Source organism: Rhea pennata, chromosome 15 (assembly GCF_028389875.1).
Source record: "Rhea pennata isolate bPtePen1 chromosome 15, bPtePen1.pri, whole genome shotgun sequence".
Classification (NCBI taxonomy): domain Eukaryota; kingdom Metazoa; phylum Chordata; class Aves; order Rheiformes; family Rheidae; genus Rhea; species Rhea pennata.
The window spans coordinates 19,660,568-19,685,986 of record NC_084677.1 but is presented as its reverse complement, the minus strand read 5'-3'; the positions used below and the strand labels follow the sequence as shown (position 1 = coordinate 19,685,986).

At 42.1% G+C, this 25,419-nt stretch overlaps 2 protein-coding genes across 8 annotated transcripts; one reads left to right on the top strand and one right to left on the bottom strand.

The window, feature by feature from the left end:
• Nucleotides 1–242: 242 nt before the first annotated feature.
• NSMCE1 (NSE1 homolog, SMC5-SMC6 complex component) lies at nucleotides 243–16,215 on the top strand. 7 transcript variants are annotated; one of them, XM_062587856.1, is made up of 10 exons: nucleotides 243–313; nucleotides 1,619–1,719; nucleotides 1,799–1,903; nucleotides 2,624–2,767; nucleotides 10,674–10,795; nucleotides 11,925–12,002; nucleotides 13,334–13,480; nucleotides 14,413–14,529; nucleotides 15,430–15,550; nucleotides 15,996–16,215. In XM_062587856.1, the coding sequence occupies exons 4-10, from the start codon at nucleotides 2,650–2,652 to the stop codon at nucleotides 16,064–16,066; spliced, it is 774 nt and encodes a 257-aa protein (XP_062443840.1). In that variant the 5' UTR covers nucleotides 243–313; nucleotides 1,619–1,719; nucleotides 1,799–1,903; nucleotides 2,624–2,649; the 3' UTR covers nucleotides 16,067–16,215. The 7 variants fall into 7 exon arrangements, with proteins under 7 accessions (XP_062443840.1, XP_062443839.1, XP_062443842.1 ...); XM_062587855.1 differs by having other exon boundaries at nucleotides 277–357; XM_062587858.1 differs by lacking the exons at nucleotides 243–313; nucleotides 15,996–16,215 and adding exons at nucleotides 320–341; nucleotides 14,813–15,025 and having other exon boundaries at nucleotides 15,430–15,518.
• KDM8 (lysine demethylase 8) lies at nucleotides 15,870–25,365 on the bottom strand. The gene is made up of 7 exons (XM_062587851.1): nucleotides 24,895–25,365; nucleotides 24,264–24,430; nucleotides 21,395–21,527; nucleotides 20,440–20,481; nucleotides 19,487–19,636; nucleotides 17,395–17,487; nucleotides 15,870–17,296 (listed from the first exon to the last, which is right to left on the bottom strand). The coding sequence occupies exons 1-7, from the start codon at nucleotides 25,363–25,365 to the stop codon at nucleotides 17,132–17,134; spliced, it is 1,221 nt and encodes a 406-aa protein (XP_062443835.1). The 3' UTR covers nucleotides 15,870–17,131.
• Between the last annotated feature and the right edge of the window lie 54 nt (nucleotides 25,366–25,419).

Here is a 25,419-nt window from a genome sequence, read left to right as displayed (position 1 = left end):
GACGGGCCCGCGGCGGCCTCAGGCTCAGACGTGGCCGCCGCTGCCCGCACTCCTCGCGGCCGCGCGCTCGCCGGGCACAAGGGTGCGGGCGGGGCGGGGCCGGGGCGGGGCCGGGCCGGGCCGGGGCGGGGCCGGGGCTGGGGCGGGGCCGGGGCGGGGCAGGGGCGGGGCCGGGGCCGGGGCGGTGCGGGGCGGGGCCGGGGCCGGGGCCGGGGCCAGCGCGGCCTCCTCCAGCGCGCGCGCGGCCGGGGACGCGGCCGCTGCGCCAGGCGCGCGGGTAGCGCTGGGCGCTGGCCGAGCTGGTCGATGGCAGGTGGCTGCAACGATTCCCGAATTGTCGAGTGCGGGAGCGTTGCGGTACTGCAGGCCCACGGGATGAGGCAGCGCGGCGGGGCCGGGGCCGGGACGGGACAGGACAGGACAGGACAGGACAACAGCAACAGCAGTGGGGAGGCCTCTGGGGCGGTGGGGAGACGGGGCTGGAGGCAGGGAGGCCTTTGGGGGGTACAGGGATGGAGGCAGGGAGGTCTTTGGGGGGTACAGGGATGGAGGCAGGTAGGCCTTTGGGGGGGGCGGGGCTGGGGGCAGGGAGGCGTTTGGGGGGTGCAGAGCTGGGGGCAGGGAGGTCTTGGGGGGGCGGGGCTGGGGGCAGGGAGGCGTTTTGGGGGGGACAGGGCTGGGGGCAGGGAGATCTTTGGGGGGGCGGGGCTGGGGGCAGGGAGGTCTTTGGGGAGGGACGGGGATGGGAGCAGAGAGGCATTTGGGGGGTACAGGGCTGGGGGCAGGGAGGCGTTTGGGGGGGCGGGGCTGGGGGCAGGGAGGTGTTTGGGGGGTGCAGGGCTGGGGGCAGGGAGGTGTTTGGGGGGGATGGGGCTGGGGGCAGGGAGGTGTTTGGGGGGGCGGGGCTGGGGGCAGGGAGGCGTTTGGCGGGTGCAGAGCTGGGAGCAGGGAGGTCTTGGGGGGACGGGGCTGGGGGCAGGGAGGCGTTTGGGGGGTGCAGAGCTGGGGGCAGGGAGGCGTTTGGGGGGGCGGGGCTGGGGGCAGGGAGGTGTTTGGGGGGGATGGGGCTGGGGGCAGGGAGGTGTTTGGGGGGACGGGGCTGGGGGCAGGGAGGCGTTTGGGGGGTGCAGAGCTGGGGGCAGGGAGGTCTTGGGGGGGCGGGGCTGGGGGCAGGGAGGCGTTTTGGGGGGGACAGGGCTGGGGGCAGGGAGATCTTTGGGGGGCGGGGCTGGGGGCAGGGAGGTCTTTGGGGAGGGACGGGGATGGGAGCAGGGAGGCATTTGGGGGGTACAGGGCTGGGGGCAGGGAGGCGTTTGGGGGGGCGGGGCTGGGGGCAGGGAGGTGTTTGGGGGGTGCAGGGCTGGGGGCAGGGAGGTGTTTGGGGGGATGGGGCTGGGGGCAGGGAGGTGTTTGGGGGGGGCGGGGCTGGGGGCAAGGAGGCCTTTGTGGGGGGACAGGGCTGGGGGCAGGTAGGCCTTTGGGGGAGGCCAGCCTGGGGACAGGGAGGTGTTTTGGGGAGGGACGAGGCTGGGGGCAGGGAGACCTTGGGGAAGATGGGGAAGGGGACAGGGAGACCTTGGGGGGGGACAGGGCAGTTTTTGGCAGAGTCTTTTCACAGGAGGAAGTGCTGTTGTGAGCAACCTCCCTGGTGCGTTGCAGCCGCAGAGGCCTCAGGCGCAGCAGAGCCTCTGGCTCTGAACAGAGACTACTGGTAGAGCTGTAAGTTTTGCTTTTGAAAGAAAATTACCTGTGAAGTAAGTAAAACTTACGAGAAAGGTTTTTCATGTTTTTATTCTAGCTCCTTCCTGGTGTATTTTAACTAACGTCATGCCTGCGCTGCTACCTCCTGCATAACAGTAACCTACAGAGTTTGGGATGCACTTGGATATTTATATCTAGAAAGGTGGGAGCAGTGAACAACAGCATGTGAGATACTGATCCTCCTTGAAGCACCCTCAATGATGCTTTGTGGTGCTTGTTAGAAACAGTAACCTGCCTCCAGAGTGCAGTGAAAACATAAAATTTAAAATCTCAGTATAAAGCTGCATTTCTCTATTTGGTCCATTATTTGGTCCTTTGATTTGGAGGACTCTGGAAGCTTCTTGCATCTTTTAGATTTATTTGGGATTATTTGACTGGAGTGGTCAAAGAATTTCTTGAAATACTTATATTTAGTTTGGATGTTCTTCACAACATGTAGAGGAGCATTTTCTATTCAAAGTAAGTTCCAGTCTAATTAGACAAGTTATTTGAATATGAACTAAACAAAAGAAGTATTTAACACAGAATTGTGCAAGATGTTCTGTTGACTCTAATAAATGTTAACAGTATTGTTGGGGGATATGATGGCAAAATGTCTGTATTATTACAAAACTGAAAGTGTTAGGTAAAATCAGTTAGACTTTCTCTCTTACATTTTTCTTACAGAACTCTGGAGTTAGTCAACATTCATATTTGGAGATCAAGCTAATGGATCTTTTTTTTGCCCTGATTCAATTTTTAGCTGTTTTTTTTTGGTTTGTTTTTACAAATTAGAAATTTAATTGAATCTTACATATCTTTTGAATTAATATTTTTAACTTGCATGAACATCTATATTAATTCCAGTTTACTCTCTTTTCAGCATTTGAAGCCTGGTAGAATATTGCAATGGCAGCTCAGATGACTGATAGTCATCGACGATTCTTGCAGATCCTGATGTCTCATGGGATAATGGAAGGATCGGAGGCTAGGAAATTACACAGGCATTGCTGTGAAATCCATAAAGGTTTGTCTCTCTTTCCAAGCAAAAGTGCTTAGAATAAGATGAGAGAACACTTTTTTTTCTGATCTAGTTTAGAGGTAATTACATTTTTTTGAATATATACACCATCTAAAGAAATGTTAAAAATTTTAATGACATGCTTGTTCTCTCTCCTTTCTTTCCTAAAAGAAAAAATAAAACAATTCAAAGGAAATTAAAGCTTAAAATAAATTAAATCTCAGTTTCATACAGAGCAAACTCTACTAATTTTTTATTTTAGTAGAGACTTTTTTTTGGTTATCTATTCAAAATTTTATTCATTCTTGCCAAAGATAGTGTTTAAGTCTCCAAAATGTTTTCCTTTATACTTCTTTGAAAGGATTTCCTTTGGAATATAATGTGAAGTATATGCTGTTACACAATGCATCCATCTGGAGTAAATCCGTTGTCTGACTGTTTACATGTTCGGTTAGGTTAGCCCTGATATATGCTATAACAAGCTAAACTTAATGGCACGTAGACTAAAAATTTGGTTATATACTTTCAAATTTGTTTGAAGTTCTCGATTGAATAAAAATACTACAGAAATGTGTAATCAACTCAATTATGATTTTTTCAGAGAGCTCTACGTGCGATCTGTAAATGTGTATCTTCACTAATTTTGAAAATGTGGTGGGCACAAACTGAAATAAACCTGAAATGAGTAATGCATTTAGCACTAATTAATTGGTAGGTTTTAGTTGTAAGCTATGTAGTTTGACAAAACAAAAAAATAATTCTAATTGCTGTTTTGCAGAAAACAATGCAAATAATAAAATTCCCATATTTTTTTCTTGTCCATATTTATGAACAAAAGGAAAAAGGAATGTATAAAATAATTGCCATTTGAAAGGAAATGTCCAAATGCTGTTTAAAGTAGTAATTTTAACAAATTACTGTTGAAAGTTGATAACTACAGAAAATACACTGCTTAAATTACACAGTGTAAGAAGCGATGTGCACTGAATGTACGTCTCAAGTTACTCTTTTGTACTCTAGTATTTAAGATTTTAAAAATATAATCCCTCAACAGTTATATTTGTGGGATTTTGTCAGTTCATGCTGTTTATATGAATCTCTTGAGAGCTGAACCAATAATTGCAGGGAAATTGAACTATTCAGTTTGTTACTGAAGTGGTTAGCAGTGATGATAACTTTAGCATCACCATTGCTAACTGTTCTTTTTTTGTTATAAAAGACTGTAGTCACTGATAAGGGCAATCACTGTGAACTCAGACTTGAGAATCTTTTCTGGAACAGCCCACTACCTATATATTTTCATTTTCCTTTTTTCTTTTTCTTATTAGCTCCCTTGCAGCTGCTGCCTGCTGCCTACCAAGTACTTTGTATTTTGTATAGAGACAGCCAGCGTGCAATGGAAAAGATTGTGAAACTACTCAGATACAGTGTGGGAGTTTTAAGTGTCACAATTTTATTAAATACTTTACCTAGGAAGGCTGTGTGTCATGTTGGGGGACAAAGGGACGTTGAACTTGACTCACTGAATGGAACTTTTTTTTTTTTCATAACAAATGTAAAAAAACAGTGAGCTGACAGACCATCCTTATTAGGGCAGAGTCACCACGATCTTGTCAGTGGTGATACTATTACGAATCTCACCTCTGTCTGTACTATTTCTAGAAGTTCTGTTTTTGATGTAGTGTCTTCAAATACATCTTAATAATGCTCAGTGTGTTCTGAATAATAATTTTCTAGTTAGATCAAAGCTAATGTACCCAAAAGAGCATAATTGAATTAATTCCTTTCCCTTACGGATCGTAAGTTTTGTATAACAAGGCTGTCACCTATCCATGATGATGATTTCCTTAAACATAAAATAAAAAAGCTTTGTTTAATGTAGGCAAGTCATACAGTAACCAGTCTATGTAGCCTCTGAGCAATCTGACTATTTTCCCTCTTGATATTTGGCATGTTCCCGTGTTCTGTTTTATTTCAAAATCACAAGGCTTTTGGCCAGGACACACTTTTCTATTGTTTGTACAGCACATGTATGCTTATTGTTAGCATTCAGGTACCTATACTAAAATCTGCACAGATCTCTGAAGAAAAAGCTCCAAACATTTATCAAAATGCTGCATAGGACCACTAGAAAATGTGCAATTCAGTTAGGATACAAATTCAAGAAAGATATTATTTTTACTGGAATCTGTTAAATGTATTATTATTATTTTTTTTGTTTGTTTTTTTCAGTTTGCAGTATGTTATGGCTTCTTCAGTTATGAAACACATTATGGTAAAATCTTAGGTGCAAAGCTAAAGACATTTCACAGTATTCCAGTGTTACATATAGCTGAAGTACCATGATGTTCTCAGCATCCTTTTTTGGGGTGGCTTTGTGTGCTGTCTTTGTGTGTGATTGATGAGCACCTTTTTCCTGTGTTTGCACAGTTGGGGAGCTGTTAGTATCTGTGCTGGATGTTGGATCCCTTCACAGGACATAGAGTCTCTGTGGGAAGGGAATACCTGAAAAATGAATATAATCCTGTCTCTAGCCTGAAAGCAGAAAATATAGTAGAAATAGGAGAGTTTGCGGTTATTTTTCTGACTGTCTTCCAAACCAGCTGTAGTTCTTTAATCACTGGAGCTATGTGTTTACATCTCTAAATAGTACAACTGGAAAAATTGTGCATCCCCCTTGGTAGACACATTCTTCTCTGTAATAGCACTTCTTTTCCTCAGCATATGGAGTAAATACTAAGATTCATGTGCTTTCCTCTTTATCCTTTGACAGATTCCCCACCTGATCTATCTTTTCTTTGATTCAGCACATCTTCATTTGACAAGTATTTAAACAAATTGAAACACAAGAACTTCCACCTGAGCATAAGAAGACATTTCTTCACTGTAATGGTGGTTGTTCAACCACTTCAGTATTCACTGAAAGGAATCGCCCAGAAGAGTTGCAAACTCTCCATCCTTGGAGATATTTGGAACATGTCTGGACATGGGTCCTGGGCAATGTGCTGTAACTGCCCCTGCTTGACCAAAGGTTTTAGATCCAGGTGATCTCCAGAGGTCCCTTCCAACCCAGCTATTCTGTGATTCTGTGAAACGTAACAATATTATGCATTTTGATCATCAGCATTTTATTTTCCAAAGATGTGAGCTTTCACAAGTATTTTCTTTGCTACGGTCTTTAAGGCCAGAAGGGTAACAGAAAAAACAAACATATTTTCTTTCTGCATATTTTTGATGAATCTACAGATAATACGGAGGGACAAATTCAGATTGCATTTCAAATCAACGGCAAGACTTATTGAACACCAGTATTATAAAATTCATTATAAAATGTAATTGTATTGAGTTACATCAGTCATTGTTCTATCAAAATTTAATGTATTGCACTTGTGAAGGGATGTTTAAACAAATGGATTAGATAAAACTGCTTTTTTTTCCCTTCTTATTTGGATTTAGAGAAGGAATGTATTTATTTAGCCATTCGTTAATGGGGATTATACACTACTGGCTTTTGTCTAACTAGATTCTGCATTTTATTTAACTGGCTAGATAGGTGAACTCTGAAGAAAATATCTGTGAGTGGCAATTTTAGTCTACAGTCACACCCATTTTTTTAGGCATAATACATTTCATGGTTGATTGTTTTAAGACCCACTAAATAAACTATCTATGAGAAAGAAGGGATTCATACACCAGACAGGCATTTTTGTTTTAACATGTGGTGAACTTTTTTTTAGCATTTATTATTCTAGGAAAAAGCCCCAGTAGCTGCTTCGATGTGTGACATAGTATGCTAATTATGCTAATATCTTGTCTGCAAAGTTGAGCTAGAGCTTTGGGGATTTTTTTTATTATCTTTTAGCTTTTTTTATTATCTATGGTGGGGTTTGCAGATAATCATCTGCTTGAAGACCATGTTCTATGTTATCGGGGAAGGGTTAGCACTGAAAAACAACAGAGAAGTACTGTACTGTTGTTTCGATACTTTGCTTTACAGTGCATCAAGCATCTCAAAACCTGAAAAAGAAAATGTGGCTCTTGGGTATGCAGTGTAGGAATTTCAGTGTACACAATGAGAACTAGGAAAAAAAACACAGAAAAGGGACTGAGATCACACAATTCCTCAGCAGTAGCTTTTCTACAGCATGGTGAATACCTCAGTTATTTCTCCTATATGTTGTGGGAGAAGTGAATGCTGAGGAAGTATTTTGGTGAAGACAAGGTGAGGTCTAGTGGAGAGCTGTACTGTTTTTCCATCTCATCTGCATCATATTACCCATTATTAGTTTTGGAAGCCATGCTCCGACCAGGCTTACTAGTATACTGGTGGCTTATCATAATGACACTCCACCAGGACTCCTCTGTTTTCACTGTGGATTTGCATCACTTATTCATAGAATTTAAGGCCAGAAGGAAGGAATACAGCAATCTATTTTTGTCTACTACGTAAACCAGGCCATATTTTTTACAAAATATTTTTTTGCCTCACTTCAGATGACGTGTAGCTGGATTGAAACCTGAAATGTAGAGGAACTTATCAAATCTTCTTTGAGAAGTTGTGGTAATGAAGACTTACTTAATATCTCTTCAGTCCAAACTCAGTACTCTCTGTGTTAAAAAACTGACAGAAGATTGAATATGTGAGTCTTTGTCTGTACTGAACCATCATGTAGCATTCAGCTCTCTGAGGCAAGGATTGCTGTTTTTTATATCTTCATGTAATATCTTTGCTATCAGGAGGGAGTATTCCTGGTTGTTCCCTGTGTTGTATAACAAAAAAAAAAAAAAAAAAAAAAAAAGATTTTGCAAAACATGTTATTATGAAGTGCAACTAAGACTGTTTTGATTTTAAAGGACTTCAGACAAGCTCTTAGATTCTCTGATGAATACTGGTCCTCTCTCAGTATTTCCCTAGCTATAAAAAAAGTTAGCAGGCAGCATTTTCAAATCTTTATAGGGAACTTTTTATATAAATCTTCCTACTTAGGGTAGTCAGAGAAATTTAAGAAAATTTTTCTCAAAAAACTCACTTCTCTGAATGTTTTAGTCTTGTGAAATCAAAATTGAGCAGCGGTGACTTAAAATTCAAAATAATTTGTCATATTGTTCTTTGTGGTTACTTTTAGTTTTTATGTAATGCTAAAGTTTCTAAACTGATGAGTTGCATGTCAGAAATTGTATAGTTGTTACCTTTAATTATGATTTGACTCTGAAAATTAACCATAAATATCAAAACTAGTTCTCAGTAGCTTATATTACATCTGTAATCAGTGTCAAAGTAGAAGGAAAATGAGCTATTTTCGTAATGCAGCTTTGTAGACTAGAACTGCACTTAATCTTCTGCTTAATCTGTGTTTAGGTTTTATATGAGTAAAGGTCCTGTCTTTTTTCTTTTAAAGCATTTACTCAACTTATTTGTAGTCTTTTGCCTTAAATGTGGGAGCCCTGATTTTAAAACAGTCCATGTATTTTTTTTTGAAATTTATCATGAAACTGTGGCTTCTCCGACTGACATTAATAACGGGACTCCTGATGTTTGCTTGTCTTTAAACAATATAGTTTAAAACATTGCCAGTTTAAAAAATAATTAACCAAGATGCAAAGTGAGAGTTATAAACAGCTACCTGCTATTTATAGTTTGCATACAGACATTTTCTGGTTTCTCTGAGCACCTCTACATTGTATGACAGCCAGAGAACTGTTAAACTTTTCTTTAGAAAATACCTGAGTTTAAGAGTTGTTTAAATTAAAAAAATAAAATACTATATGATCTGCTATCTATCTGCCCTTGAACTGAAATAATTTCTCTTAAAGAAAATGCTCCTAAGCAGTGTCCTATACTTGTATATAATGAACTCTTTTTCTAATGGTGCCACATGCTATCTTTATTGAGTGTTCTGGGCTGAGGATTGCTTATTGACAGAGAGGATAAAGAATAGGTGGTTCCATGATATACTTGGTTTTCAATACTATGCACAATTTTGTTCTCTTCATAATTGGATCTGCAAACTTGAATAGCAATTTGCTTTAATTTTATTTGACTGAAAGCAGATTACAATAAGTACATTTGTGATATGATATTAGCTGAGATTTTACTTTTTGCCCTAGAGGAACAATTGATTTTTTTTTGTTAGAGAAATATCATTTACTGCAACTTTTAGTAAGGTTTAAATTTTAATTTTTTAAGGTAGTACATTTTGCTGGAAAGCTATCAGAAATTAAGACTCTTGAAAAAGGTTAATATTCTGGAAGTAGAGCAGTCCTGGCTTTAATATGCATCTAATCCATTCATGTCATAAGAAGGCCTTCTTAACAACAGTTGTTTGAAGTAGTATTGTCACTCTGGGCTTTCAGTTATTTTACTAAAAGACGGATAGATTCCTGTATATGTGGAGCCAGAGTAAGAAGACTGTGGATAGTTAGTGGATGAATGACCACATTTTAGTAACATCACATTAGTTTCTTCTATTTCTCATCAAAGCTGTTGCAGTATATTGCTAGTTTTTAGTAGTAATATATTTGAATAAACAGTTTCTATCCTATTAGTTAGATTGGAGGTTATTGGTGGTACAGCTTCATGAACAAAAGTGTTTTATAGAGGAATCACAGAACGGTTGAGGTTGGAAGGGACTCTGGAGATCATCTGGTCCAGCACCCTGCTCAAGCAGGGTCACCTAGGGCACATTGCACAGGACTATGTCCAGATGCCTTTTGAGTATCTCAAAGGATGGAAACTCCACAAGCTCTCTAATCAGTCTGTTCCAGTGATCAGTCATCCTCACAGTAAAGCAGTTTTTCCTCATGTTCAGATAGAACTGCCTGTGTTTCAGTTTGTACTCGTTGCCTCTTGTCCTATTACTGGGCACCACAGAGGAGAGTCTGGCCCCATCCTCTGTATAACCTCCCTTCGGATACTTAAATGCATTGGTAAGATCCCCCCGAGAGATGCTTCAGTCACTTAATCATTTCAGTAGCTGTTCACTGGACTCCTTCCAGTAGCTCTGTATCTCTCTTGCACTGGGGAGCCCAGAAATGGACACAGTGCTGCAGCTGTGAAAGGAAGGTAATGTGGAAGGAAAGTTATGTATCTTTGCTAATGGTCAATGGCATTCATCATTTCTCCTGAATATGGAGTAGTAAAGTATACAGACCCTTGGATGTTATAGTTTTCAAGCACAGTTTTGGGGTGATCCATCCTCTAATTTAATTTTTATGGAGAATTTATGAATGAATCTACTAGAGCAGCCTTTAATCTAAAATTAAAATGTTACAGCTTTTGCACAAAAGAATATTCTTTTATTCTCTTTCATGTTACCCTCTTTTAGATCTGTCATTAACACTCACTGGCCTTGATGCCTGCAGTCTCTTCCCTGCTGACAGGTGCCAGGCAGGTGAAAATATAATTTCAGATAATTATACTTACTTTAATTTTTTCTTGCTATTTGTTGGTTTTGTCCACTTACGGAATCTTGTTATAAACAGAAACCATGAGCTTTCTGGGCAAGATTAGAACACAAGGAAAGAAACAAGGAATCTTTTGTATAAAAACAAATTAAATATGTATTTTGTGTTGTGTGTAAGAATTGTTTCTGGTGGTGTTTTATTTTCAGCTAAACTTAGTTCAAGGCCATCACTGCAATTAATGGATTACTGTGGTGGGTTCTAAACAGTGAAGCAAAAAAATATGGACTCTTTATATATACTCTGATTTTCAAGGAGGTGAACTTTTTTGAAGGTTAGTAGTCAGCAGCACAAAAAGTTATATACCTGCTGCATATAATGGACCTGTTCAAATTCTGACTGAATAACTTTGAGTGCTTTACCCAGGCCAGGAAAAAAAAACAGCAGATAAAACATAAAAAGGTCTGCATAAGCTTTTTTTTGTTTTTGTTTATTTTTTGTTTTTCCCCAGTCTACTACGCACATGATAAATTGGATGATTTCATCAATACTATTAATGTCCATCTGCAGCCTTTGTTTATGCAGATCCGGAAGGGAATGTCTGAAGATGACGGAAGAGTACGTTATGCCCTAGTAAGTGTGTGATGTGCTGCCATCTTATGGTTTTGGCTTCTCATGATGAGTGTATTGATCGCCCCATGGAGCAGTAATGAGTGGTCATTTGTGTCACTGATGTAAAATTAACCTTTGTGAATGATGTGCCAATAAAAGGTACATATGCCTTCTCATTGTAAATTGGCCAAAAACCCTATCTGTATCTGTGCATAATAAACACAAGGTTGCTTTAAGTGCCAGCTACATGTAGAACAGGGAAGTGGGAGAACAAACTGGTCAGCACCATAGATGTGTGGGAATGGAATATGGCAATAAGCACAATAGTAGTGTCTGTTTTATGTAGCATAAACATTGCTTAAGATTTAGAGCTGAAGCAAGATTTTTTTTTCACATATTTTTCTTTCTCAAGAGGAATATTCAGCTAGAAAACATGGACAGCTTTCCAACATTAGTTTTCTTTTTTTGCTTAATCAACAAGCAACCTAACATAAAAGGTTTGCTAAGGAATAGCTTATATAAGATTTCCCTGGATGCTTGAAATGTGAATGTCAAAGAGGGAAGGTTATACAGTGACATAAAAATACCATACTGGAAGTCTTCTAATGTTAACTGCTGCTTTTAACCTTTTTGGGTAATCTTGCCAATACTGAAGAGCAGTAGCATGAGCAATACAAATATGAAATATCAATAATTGTTCTTCACAGTAAACTATAAATATACATTATAAAATATTTACCACTGTTGTCTAGTGTAGTGTCCTGGTGGACTATATTAGATCTACTGTATGACTTTGCATCTTGTCTCAAAATGGCAATTTTTTCTATTAGCTTAATACAAACTTAAGATACGGTCTTAAAATCTTCTCCACATGTCTACTTCCGTTTGTCCCAGGTTATTGGTGGGGGTTGCTCTAGAGAGAACTTGGACTGGGCAAAGTCTGCTGAGGAGAATATATGGCTGGAATGAGCAGGGTCTAGAAAGAGAATATTTGGGTACTACCTTTAAGGAATAGCCTCCTTCATGCTACTTAAAGAAATAACATTCCTGTTAATTTTAAGATGCTAAATTCTTTTCACTGGATTATCTTTTATAATTTATCATGTAGAAATAAGGCATTTTGATCTCAGTATGAATATTATTTGTATAGGTAAATCTGGCAGAAACTGAAATAACTAAAATGGCATCTGACTATACAGAAAATGAATTAGAATTGTTCAGAAAAACAGTAAGTATGTCATTTATTAGTTAGCAAATTGCATTATTTGTGACGATATCCTCTTAAAATGAACAGAAATTTGAAATGTTTTCCAGGAACTAGTTGCCATTTCACATAAGTTACAATTGTTAATTTTATCCCAAATCATGTAGGGAAAAAATAGAAGTATAGAGAAGCAATGATTCCCTATTGAAAATGAGTTGTTGTTAAACTGAAATCAGTAATGGGAGTGAATGACTCAGCGTATCTGCTTGTAGTTAAGCAAACACCCTTCAGCAACCTTATTTTAGAATTCTCAGCTGGAATTGCTGAATCTTGGTAAGAAACAGACACCTTCTCACTGGCTTCTCTCACTGGTTTCAGCACTCTATTAATATACAGTAGATTTAATGCTAATAATGTAGAAGTAGGATTTGCTGATTTAAATGGAAACATTCGGCATATTATTGTTGCTGCAGCCAATTCATTCTGTGTTTAATTAACTAGTCAGAATAGTGCTTATCAAACAAGAAAACATAATACTTGTGCAGTTTTTAAAGTTCCAAATAGATCTATTAGGTCTAGATACCAAGACATGCAGAGTCCAATTACATATTAAGAATCAGTATTTTGAGTTGTGATTGTAGCTATGTATCTTTCATGTTCTGTAGGTTGTTCTCATAATGCTTTGAACTTTGAGGACATAATTTGTTCAGCCATTAGGCTTTCTTGGTTTTGCACTATAGTCATTAAAATTCTTTTTTTCCGCTATAAACTGGAAAGAGTAGTGTATTGACTGTTCTGTTGACAGCTGCTGAAGTCTCATCTAAATTGATAGTATCCAGAGATTTTTTTTCTTGTTGTTGTAGCACCTGTACAGTCATGTCAGCACTGTACAGACAATGTTGTCATGGCACATATTACTACATATTAGTACTACTATATAAACTGCATGCTGCTCTGTGATAATGAGCAGCAGGAATGTACCCATTGAGGGAATCTTGGAAAACTGGTAACAGTGTTACAACCTAAATGTGTTAGATAGGTTCAGCAGTACCAATGAATCCAGAGGAGACAAATTTACTCTAGTTAATAAAGATCTTTCCTCAAAAGAAACAGATACATCAGTCCTGAATATGCTCAAGGGTCCTTGCAGGCAGCTTCATTTAGGCAACACTGTACATGTTCTTGGCAAAGATTAAAATGGGCAAGGAAACTAGGATTGCTTTAGCTTTTGATCTGTGTTTTATTCAGGTTCAAGCCATGTAGTATATACCAGAATATACATCTATGCTGGAAAAATGGTACATTACTATGAGGTGTGCCTACCTAATTGTATGCTTCTGTATTTCTTCCTATAGATGGACCTAATCATTTTATCAGAAAACGGCTTTGCCTCTTCCACAGAGATTTTAAACTTTGCTGACCAACTGAAGACAAAGAAAATGAAGAAAAAGGAAGCAGAACAAGTGTTGAAACTTTTTGTGGAGGATAAGTGGCTCTCTGAGGTAACAAATGTATCTTACCAAGCGTTTGTATTTTGATAGGTCCAGATATTATTTTTTCATGGATGTGATAGCTGAAATTGGAGCTGTTTTTTAATGAACAACAGCAAAAATGGTTTTGTGGGGCCTGTCCTTATTGTCACCCCAGTGAATGATTTTTGAATCATTCACATTTACATTTACAAGCAAAAAGTCCTTGGGTAAGTCTACACAGAACATGGCTTCAGTTTCTTGTATGTGTGCTAGTGCGGCTATCTGTGTACAGACATCCCTCATACTTAACAGCAGAACATACTTAAAGCTTGGATCAAGCTCTTCAAGGTGATCAGTGCTGTCAGTAACATTTAGGATTTCCTGGAAAAAAAGCAGCGAGGTCAAACATGTTGAAAACTCTTGTACCAGCAGCGTACCCACCATTGTGCATATTTGGAATTCTCCTTTACTTCATGAGCCAAAAACTAAATAGACATTGCAGCTTTTTGCTAGTAGTGAGACCTCAATTCCTTCTCTGCTGGATGCATCACAAATCTCCAACATGCTGCCATGTTTCCTTATGTTGCAGTGCTTTAGCAAATTTTTTCCAGGCTGCATCAAGCAGCAAATGCCCTGATTTCACTGAAGGCCAGAAGTTTCTCAGATGTGCAGACGAAGGCTCCCCAAACTGTCTCTGTGAAGGAGGGCATGCTTGCTCATCTGTACCTTCCAAAGACTACATCTCTATGATGTGAGATCGTTCTGATCGTCTAAGCAAATGAGGTTCTGCCACTTAAAATGTGGTTTTTGGCTTTGCCTTTTCATTGGTGTTGGCATGTTTGTTTCACACTTGTCAAAAGAAAAGTGGATGTGAAATGTTTGCTACAGGGTGGTAAGCAATGTCGAAAGGGGCAAAAGGAACTAAAATAAATTGCTTATCTTGCCATTTGTTGTTTCCTTAGAAAAATGGGGAGTATACGCTGCATACTCGCTGCATAATGGAGATGGAACAATACATTCTCAGCAACTACCAAGGTGTAGCAAGGAAGTGTAACATCTGCCACAGCCTTGCCATCCAGGTAACACAATTTTTGGATTACCTTAGCAGGCATCTGCTGATGGACTATTATGGTCATAGCTGAAGTGTGTAATACTTTCCTTTGAGTGTTAGGTACTAACATCTCTAGTCTCATAATCTGATAAAGGTGCTCACGTGTGTATATGTGTATATATATATATAAAATCCTCTTTTGTCAGTGTAGATACTTTATTTTCTGTCTTTGGGAAAAAGCATACTGTATAAACTTGGCAAAAGTGAACTAATCTAATGAGGGACATTATCACACTGCCTTGTTTTCTAAGCCCAACAGACTAGAAGTGAACCGTTACCCTTACTCAGGCTCAACAGTAAGGGCTAGCTATCTTGATCTTTGGACCTTGCAAATAGTAATCTTTCATGTGATACACATCCATCTTTGGTCCTGGGATTTCAGTTCAGGAATTGCTTGCATCTTGGATTTTAAAATGAACATGTGTGTGGATGTAGCTCACTAAAGGATTGTGCGTTGATACCTGGTAAGTTGAGAGTTTAGTCTTGTCTGGTAGGTGGTTACAATCTGAACTCTTGTTTCTCAAAACTATCAAACTCTTTTGCTTCTTGACTCTACATCTGTTCTTCCCAACTAAGATGCTTCTGAAATGTTTGCCATCTCAATCGCTCTCCTTTGTTGCAGACAAATACCTCTGTGTTGTTGAGCTTTCAAGTTAAATTTTGTCCATCTAAGGAAACGGTATTTCATAGTTCCTAGGAAAATGCCTCGTCTTAACTTTACAGGCATTGGCTTCTGAGTGTCTTCCAACTGTAATGTGTGAAATATTCTTTGGGATAAAGCACGGCATAGTTGTAATCCTTTTTGACAACTTTATGTTGAACTGAAGCACAGATCAGAAAGGTTTTATACTAACGTTTCTGATTTTAGAGCCAAGTATGTGAAACCTGTGGAATTGGAATGCATTTACCTTGTGTCGGAAAGTACTTTAAAGCTCAGACTGAACCACACTGTCCTCACTGTAATGATTTCTGGCCTCATGAGATTCCAGGTAAAAACCAACCTATTTAAAAAAACTAAATGTAGTAATGCTAACGAATGGACTGTAATATTAAATGTCATTGCTTATGTTATTTGTAGTTGTGGCTGAGTATATGTTATTTCTGACTTTAGTCAACAGTAAGTCACGTCTGAGCAACACTGAGCATTGGAACTGCCAGTAGTATGTCTTGTGGTCCCTAGTAGATCCCATGAATACGGTTTCTTATAGTATTAACCTCCCCCCAAACTAACACAATCCAAAACCTAAAAGCAAAAAACCTTTTGGAAATGCTGAGTTCCTACAAAGAGCACCAATTCTTCAGAATTCATTTAGACAGTGAAATTAGATTTTATGAACAGAAGCCCAAGAATATATAAAGCATTTTGAGAAACTGGAGGTCATGCCATATCTTCCTTTCTAGCATTCATTAACTTTGCTTTTGTTTTCTTGACAGAGGTGAGTCGGATAGATTCCCAGTTGTCATCAAAAAGAGAAAGAGGAAGAGAGCTTCGTTCTCAGCACTAGATGGTGTTAAGACTTTCTTTCAGTGAAAAGTTTTTTCCATTCTCTTGCAGAATAGCCAGACTGCAATTGTATTCATTAATAACTGTAATTTTAAGTGTTTTTTTTCCAAAGTTTTTAAGAAGCTTGCAATAAAATTGTCAGTGACCTGACTGTTCTCCTAAACAGTTATGTCTGCACAGCTTTGCTGGAGGCTTTCTTGTATACAGAATCACAGAATGGCTGAGGTTGGAAGGGATCTCTGGAGATCATCTAGTCCAACCTCTCTGCTCAAGCAGGGTCACCTTCAGCACAATGCCAAGCATATCTCCCTTGTTTTCTGAAAGGATGCTTTTTCCTTTTAAGAGTGGCTTGATAAAAAGACTGCACTGCCAAATGCCAGAGTTGAATAGCAATGTATCTTCCCTTGGTAGAAACGAAAATGAAACTCAAGACTTTCTCAGGGAAAGGCAGAATGTCAGCAGTTCAGCTAATCATTAACCAAAGTACGATTAAGTTTCAATTTACGTAACTGAACTATGGGTTAACGACAATTAAGTGTAGTTCTAGTCCTTAATACTACTAACTTTTTCCACATCAGAGACTGGTATCATGCTTCATGTTAGCACTTTAATATATTGAATTTGTGGGCAGCATTCTCCCTCACTGTTTGTTTAACTCCAATTTTTACTGTTACTAAATTCAAACAGGAGGAAACACTAGCTTGGTTATATGCATCTTTTGTTCCAAACATTGTTTGAGCCACAGTGTCTTGGCAGTGCGCATATATCGAGCTGTTTAGAATGTGCATGTGCATAGCGTATGATCAGTTGGCAGATGCTCTTTACAAGGAGCTTATACCGGAAACATTCACAAAAATAAATAGCTGTACCAACTTACTTCCTTTTAGTTGTCCAGATTCTTTCACCATTCTGAAATAGGAAATTATTTTATATCCAGCTCTGAACTCTGGACAGAGAAGAACCTTCTCATGTTTAAAAAAGAATTATCTTCTGTAGAGTGTCAAAAGCCACTTTTTCTTCTTTTTAATAGCTATTAAAATTTTAAGATTTTATGCATACTTCCAGCCTATGACCACCAGAAACTTACAGAGAAGCTGATATCAAGAGATCGTACATAGTGCCAGTATTTAACTGGAATAAACAAAACTTGCCCAGGCATCAGAATACAAGACTGAGATGCAGCCTTTCTGAAATTGGGAAACTTAATTAAGTCAGGATCCTCCACATCGACCTATTAAAAAAAAACACACACAACAATGGAATGTCTTTACTCAAATATGATTCCATAAAGTAACATTACTTATTTTAAAATTTCAGGCAACTATTTACCTGACTAGTGTTGTGAAGAATATGGCTTTCATGTGGATATAGGTTTTCAGAATCTTGCGGTGAATATAGACGGATATATTTTCTTCCAAATACCTGTAGATGTTACAATATGTATTTTCCATTTGTTATTAATGCACACCTTATCAGAAAAGTGACTTAAATTAACTAGCAACCAGTCTAATGTACCACACTTTGGGCGATGGCTGGCATTTAGCAGTAAAATGCAGCTGATTACCTTCAGAGTAACAAGACTTACCGAGAGAATAATAAGAAACATCACCATCTACTATTAGTAAACAGATACTGCTATAACACAAAATTTGAACAAATCTATACTAGAATCCAAGTACTTGCTCTATTGGTGCATATATGAATTTGAAATACCAACAAATGCCTTCAAATTACTTTAAATTCAAAGTTCAAGGTACCCAGTTTATATTATTTGGGCTCTACATAGATAGTAATTGTCAGAAGGACTGAGAATAAGGAGATAGATTCCTTAGTGCAGTTCAGCCAGCAGACAGAGGTACCAGCAGACAGTGAATGCTAAGCTTGCATATACTCCTTTAGCTCTTACTTCTCTATCATTAAACTAGCTCTTTCACTGGGGTCCTTAATTGGGTGACTGGAATGAGTAAGGCAAGTGGACTGACTGACCTGAGCACATATTAATGAAAATACTAAATCTCTGCAGCAAATCAATTTAGCTCAGTTGGTTAGAGCATGGTGCTGCTAATGCCAAGGTCATGGGTTCAGTCCCCATAGGGGCTACGCTGAGGGTTGGACCAGATGATCTCCAGAGGTCCCTTCCAACCTTACCATTCTATGATACTTTGTTACTTGCACTTGTCCCCTCCTGAAGTCTGCAGCCACAGCTTACACATGTGTATGTGTGGAAAGTCAGAGAGAGAGGTGGTTTTAACTGAAAACAGAAAGCTCCTGGACCACCTGCTCTTCAGACTGCAAAGATTCCATACAATCTTTTACAGCATCTGGCAGGTATACTCCCATTATTCAGGCAAGAGAATACAAGTTCTGAAGCTTGTAAGTGAAGTATCTTTTTCTGGTTCAACAACTCCCTCTATATTGGTCTTCCACCCCCACCAAATCCCCCCCAAATTACATACTATGTATAGTGGAATACTCCTCTTTCAGAATGCAATTATTTTGTGAGAGTGGGGGGCGTGGAAGAGAAATATGATAGATTCTCAATTGCACAGCCCATTCCAGATGGCCCTGAATGAAGCTGTATTTCCACATGAAAACACAGGTTGTCATTGAAAGCAGGATTTTGTCCTCTGTTTGGGACACAGGAACTAAGGCCCATTCCCACAAATAAGCACAATAGAACATATTGAATGTAATGACCCTGTTGAAAACTGAAACTGTAAACTATATTTGTGAACAAGTCTGATGGGAGGAAGGAAAAAACTCCAGGCTCCTTCCAGTGAGCAGAAAACCTCACTGCTTAAAAAAATGTGTACAACTGTTGACTGCTTGGACCAAAAAATGAGACTTTGGCCTTGTGTACTGCATATCTCAAAGGGCCACAATATTTCACTGTGTTACTCTAGTAAAAGTTCTCAAGATGCTTACCGAAGTATTTCACTTCGCAGGTAACTGGGTTAATGATGTCACAGTGCAAATAATACTTCCTCATCTGACACTTTATGCATGCACAGACAGAAACTGTACTGGATAACAAAGTGGACTACTGCATATATCTACGTCTACCCCACAACCTGCTGTTCCAAAAAGAAGCTTCCTTATTAGTACTCTGGGATGGGATTCAGGTTCCTCCCAGCTCTGCTACAATTTGCTTGTATAACCTTGGAAAAGCCACTGTTCTGCAATCTCAGTTCCTTATCTGTAAAATGAGAGTAAGTGATAATCTATCTCAATGAGCAGTTGGGGGTCTACATTATTAAGTCAGGTATTAGGTGCAGTAGTTAAAATGCAACAGAATCACCAAATAATATTTGCATATTCTCCATCCTTCAACAAGTTGTCTGCTAATCTAATATTTAAATATTATAAGCATGTTTTCTAGCAATAGCATTAATAGCATGCTTAAGAAAAGCACAGCACACACCTGGGCCAAAAAGTTTTGCTGGGGATCCTGATGAAGAGGTGAGATAGTGCCTTGTGGACCAAACCAAGCATTAATGGTGATGTCGTCCTCTTCCCCTTCCCCCAGGCAGCAGTAGTCAGGGATATTGATATCCTCCTTTAATTCTGGGATCTACCCCATAAAGAAATAAACATATGAAGAAAGAGTATGAGCTGATTTGCAAAGATACATAATTCACAGAACAAAATACCTGGGCTTGACACAAAGAGAACAAATGACCTGCTTGTCCAGCCAAGGCAGTGGAAAAGTACCTGGAGTACTGGGAATCTGCTGGAAATGTCCCCAAACTTTTGTCCTAGCAAGCAAATTGTGTTGGAGGGAGGGAGAGGTGGGAGAAAGAAATGGAAGCTTCTTTTTTACTCTTCAGAGATCCTTTTCTTCTGTAGAAACCAGATAAACCCAAGGAGCAGGAACTACAAAAATGAGTAGGTTTGCTGTTCATGGAAAAGGAGCAACTTAGCTTTTACATGCTAAGCTTGCTTCTCCATGAGATTCCTTTGCAAGTCTCTCACCAAGCTTATCACCTCTAGTTAACTGGAATAATACACCAGAACATGAATACATTACCACTGAAGACTATCTGCTGTCCAAATCTCTCCCGAGTGACATATTCCTTGGGGAAATGCCGCTTTCCAGGTGATATTCATATAAGTAAATGCTACACTGTACCAAAACAGTGCTAAACCGGAATGTCTTCACTCCTGGAAGGATTTTGTTTCCACTCCTTTCAGCAAAGTGGAGTGAAATCTTTCCTGTTCCTTCAACTTGTGGGAAAAGCGAGTATGAACTGAGAACTCCCCCCCCATATGACCTTCCATCTAGTAACTACAGCATCCTCAAAACGACTTGTGATGACCTGTGCTGAAAAGGCAACAAATGACTGTAGAAAGATAAAAACATTTACTCAGTTTTACCTGATCAAAAAGCTGGTGCTGGGCAAGGTATCCTACGCTGTTCTGAAATTACAGCAGAGAAAGAAAAAAAAACATAGTGATATATAGGGCAAGGCTTCTCAGTTGTGTTTATAGAATTTATTTATAGGTAAGATCAATTTCCAATGTGCTATTTCAGAGTACTAGAATTGCCTCAACAGTTGATTACTATAAAAGGCCTTCTAGAATAATAACTCACATTTATACTGAAATTGTAAGAGTGTAGACATATCCTCACAACTAACAAGTTATCTAGCTTAAGTTACTTGGAGGAACCTAGCTGCAATACTACGGAGTCTGGCAGTTATTCTCTTATCACTCCTGTGACAGGGCTCTGCAGAATTATAGCCAGACCCACTGCTGGCCCACAGACAATTTCACCTTCACTCCCTATAAATATCTCCACATTCTAGTCTAGGCGGTATCACAGACCAACCTGCAATGACATACAGTTTTACCACCAGTAGACTAAGGAACAGAAAAGGAGGGCTTCTGATCCTCAGCTTCAAACAAAAAGGACATTCAACAGCTAATCAATTGTTTAATTTTTTACTTGGTGGGATGTGAATTTGTATCTAGATCATAGATATTACTAAGCAGTTGGAGAACAGTACTGCTGGCTGAGGAGCTGAATTAAATCCCTTATGCTAAACTGGATGCCACCATCCAGGCTTTTGCTGCAAACTGTATCTATTCATCAAATTCCAAATGCTGTACATTTGATTATATATAAATTCAAAGCTAGTTATTATTGCAGTAACTATTTGTGGCTTTGGATCTTGAAAATACTTCAAATCTTTTAATTCACAGTTGTGTCTATAGTGCGCTACCTCCATTAAGATCAAATCTAAGCACCTATTTTCTAACAAGCTCCAATGAGGCAAAAATTCTCTGTTCCATAGCACATTGCTGTATTCAGAGATGAAACAACACAGACCTCATTTATGATATACTGGTTGATGAAGTCGCTGACAGTCATGAGTTTCTGAGACCATTCCTCATCCGTATATCGGGAACCCAGTTCTACAGGAACTGTGCGGCACCCCGCAACTTGACAAAAATAGTCCACACTGAAATACAAAAAGTTTCATTACCCTTTTATACTATTCTTCGAGTAGGAAATCCACCTTCCAGAGTAATAAATGCTACCACCGTGATTTCTTCCCTCTAAAACCAGCCTGCCAGACAGAAAAAGGATAGCAGAAAGATGCAAGCAGCAAGGAAATAAGCAGTCAAGTATGAAAGGAGAATAAAAGACCTACAAAATAATAAATGCACTCAATTAATGTAGATTCTACCCTTGGCTGTGATAAACTATGCTTTTTTGAGTTTTGTCCCCCATTTCAGAAGGGTCATAAGCTTTATGCTACAAATATTAGATTCTCAATATTGGAATCACTGGCTCCACTGCTTACGATAAACAAGCTCCACAATCATAGAATCATAGAATCAGTGAGGTTGGAAGGAACCTCTGGAGATCATCTAGTCCAACCTCCCTGCTCAGCAGGGTCACCTAGAGCGTGTTAGACAGGGTTGCATCCAGGCGGGCCTTGAATATCTCCAGAGAAGGAGACTCCACCACCTCTCTGGGCAACCTGTTCCAGTGCTCCGTCACTCTCACAGTGAAGACATTCCCCCTCACAGTCAGGCAGAACTTCCCGTGCTTCAATTTCTGCCCATGGCCTCTTGTCCTGTCACACGGGGCAACTGAAAAGAGTTTGTCCCCGTCCCCTTGACACCCTCCCTTCAGGTACTTGTACACATTGATAAGTGTACAAGTCTTCTCTTCCCCAGGCTAAAGAGGCCCAGCTCTCACAGCTGTTCCTCATAGGGCAGGTGCTGCAGCCCTCTGGTCATCTTTGTAGCCCTACGCTGGACGCTCTCCAGTAGCTCCATGTCTCTCTTGTACCGGGGAGCCCAGAACTGGACCCAGTACACGAGATGAGGCCTCACCAGGGCTGAGGAGAGGGGCAGGATCACCTCCCTTGACCTGCTGGCAACAGTCTTCCCAATGCAGCCCAAGATACCATTGGCCTTCTTGGCCACAAGGGCACATTGCTGGCTCATGGTCAATCTGTCATCCACCAGCACTCCCAGGTCCTTCTCTGCAGAGCTGTTCTCCAGCAGGTCAGCTCCCCGGCTTGTACTGGTGCCTAGGGTTATTCCTCCCCCGGTGCAGGGCCCTGCCCTTGCCCTTGTTGAACCTCAGGAGGTTCCTCTCCACCCAGCTCTCCAGCCTGTCCAGGGTCTCTCTGAATGGCAGCACAACCCTCAGGTGTATCAGCCACTCCTCCCAGCTTGGTATCATCCGTCCCCTCATCCAGGTCATTGATGAATAAGTTGAACAGGATGGGACCCAGTACTGAGCCCTGGGGGACGCCACTAGCCACAGGCCTCCAACTAGACTCCACGCCACTGAGGATGACCCTCTGAGCTCTGCCTTTCAGCCAGTTCTCAAGCCACCTCACTGTCCACTTGTCTAACCCACACCTCCTGAGCTTATCTAGGAGGATGTTATGGGAGACAGCATCAAAAGCCTTGCTGAAGTCAAGGTACACAACGTCCACTGATCTCCCCACATCTACCCAGCCAGTCATTCCATCAGAGAAGGCGATCAGATTGGTTAAGCAGGAGTTGCCCTTGGTGGATCTATGCTAACTACTCCTGATCACCTTTCCCTCCATTCGTCTGGAGATGACATCCAGAAGGAGCTGTTCCATCACCTTTCCAGGGATGGAGGCGAGGCTGACTGGCCTGTAGTTGCCTGGGTCCTCCTTCTTGCCCTTCTTGAAGACTGGAGTGACACTGGCTTTCTTCCAGTCCTCAGGCACCTCTCCAGTTCTCCAGGACCTTTCAAAGGTGATGGAGAGCGGCCTGGCAACAACATACGCCAGCTCCCTCAGTACCCGTGGGTGCATCCCATCCGGGCCCATGCATTTGTGGATGTCTAGCCTGCCCAGAAGGTCTCTAATCCTATCCTCCTCGACCAAAGGAAAGTCTTCCCTTCTCTGGACTTTCTCCCTCACGTCCACGCTCTGGGATTCCTGGGGGCTGCCATTAGCAGTGAAGACTGAAGCAAAGAAGGCATTCAGTAATTCTGCCTTCTCTGTATCCCTTGTCACCAGGGTGCCCGCCCCATTCGGTAGTGGGCCCACATATTCCCTAGTCCTCCTCTTGCTGCTGATGTATTTAAAGAAGCCCTTCCTACAATGTTACTACTCACTTCTGAATGCAGGCATCTGAAACTCAGCACTCACCTGTGCCATTAAACAAACATCAATATTGTACTTGTGAGTGAAAAAGTCAATCATGCAGCTCTGAAATCAACTTCCAAATACAATATTTATCAGCAAGTTCTGAAATGTAAAAATCACTGACTTATGTCTGATTGAGACTAATTCACTTAAAACATGAGCAAATTCGCTGGAGTACTTAGCGATATATGCTCACTTGTTTTCAGCCAATTAAAACAAAGCATCAGGGATTTACTGGCGTGTTCCCCTGCTTCAGACCCTGAAAGGCCTGGATTCCAGCATAGTCTCTTCCAGTACCTGATTTCGCTAACGTAACTGCATTACAGTGTAATATTCTAAACTGATTTCATGCACTTGATGCCTATCATTTCTGGGGAAACATGTAAAAAGTAAAGAAAATACTGCATTGCAAAGATGCTCCTAACAAAAAAAAAAAAAAAAATTCTGACAGCACTTGTCTTCTATGAAATTCTCTATTACTGCACTGATGCAGTAATCACACAAAGCAACCCCTGTCTTTATTCGAAAAGGAATGAAGCACTAGTTTCTGACCTCCACTTCTTCATACATGGCCAGTGGTCAATAACCCCTTCCAAAACAACTGGCTTTTGTGGAATTAAATAGTTGTCTCTGAAATGCTCTAGTGAAGGGCAGTGAAGATGTGGGAGTGCATCTTCTGGCTGTATAAAAGGAGTTGGGAGAGGATCGATCTGGACCCGCTGTAAAAGAAACATCTTCGTCAAACATCTTCGTGACAAAGTTTTCCACCTTTTCCTCAGCCCAGTGACACCTGGCATGGACATGGTGCTGCCTGCACCAAGCGCTATGTTCCCTGAGGAGGCCTGGGAGCCATGTCCGAGGGACCCCGGGGAGGGGGGGCGGGAACCTGGCCCCAGCGGGGAACAGCGGGAAACCCCCAGGAGGCCCGGCCAGGACCCCGGGACCTGCGGGGACAATGGGGGGCACCTGGGGGGGGCCGGGCGGGGGCCGCTCCCGGGGGCGGGCCGGGGCCGGGGGCCGGGCGGGGGTCGCTCCCGGGGGCGGGATGGGGCCGGGCGGGGGCCGCTCCCGGGGGCGGGCCGGGGCCGGGGGCCGGGCGGGGGCCGCTCCCGGGGGCGGGCCGGGGCCGGGGGCCGGGCGGGGGCCCCTCCCGGGGGCGGGCCGGGGGCCCGGGCGGCGGTACCTGGGCGGCGCCGGCGGGCGCGGCACGGGGCTCCCCGCGGGGCAGACGCGCCTGCAGGACGCGGACGAGCCGCGCCAGGACGTTGTCGAGGATGGAGGCGCCCATGAGCAGCCCCATGTCGCAGAGGCGCACGGCCGGCGCCAGCGGCCCGCCGCCCGCCGCCTCGGCCAGCGCGCCGAAGAGGCAGCCGTAGGCGTAGACCTGCCGCCAGGCCTTGCCGACGTCCCGCCACGGCCGCGCGTTCAGCTTCTCCCACGAGTAGTCGCGCAGCACGGCGCCGAGGCGCCGCAGCGCCGCCGCCGCCCGCCCGCGCGGCGGCCCGCCCGCCCCGTAGAGCAGCGCGCGGGCGCGGCGCAGCAGCGGCGGGACGCACTCCTCCACCTCGCCGGGCGGCGGCAGCGGCAGCGCCGCCTCGGCGGCGGGCAGCAGCGCGCGCACCTCGGCCCACAGCGCGCCGCCGGCCGCCGCCATGGCCGGGGCGGGGCTCGGGCGGGGGGCGTGGCCCGGGCTGGGGCGGGGGCGTGG

Coding starts and splice junctions, on each gene's coding strand:
- NSMCE1 (XM_062587856.1), top strand. CDS start 2,650: ATGGCAGCTCAGATGACTGATAGTCATCGACGATTCTTGCAGATCCTG. Junction 2,768..10,673: donor TTGCTGTGAAATCCATAAAG/GTTTGTCTCTCT, acceptor GTTTTTCCCCAG/TCTACTACGCACATGATAAA. Junction 14,530..15,429: donor GCCACAGCCTTGCCATCCAG/GTAACACAATTT, acceptor TTCTGATTTTAG/AGCCAAGTATGTGAAACCTG.
- KDM8 (XM_062587851.1), bottom strand. CDS start 25,365: ATGGCGGCGGCCGGCGGCGCGCTGTGGGCCGAGGTGCGCGCGCTGCTG. Junction 24,431..24,894: donor CGCCCGCCGGCGCCGCCCAG/GTACCGCCGCCC, acceptor TTTCTTTTACAG/CGGGTCCAGATCGATCCTCT. Junction 21,528..24,263: donor CCATGTATGAAGAAGTGGAG/GTCAGAAACTAG, acceptor TTTGTATTTCAG/TGTGGACTATTTTTGTCAAG.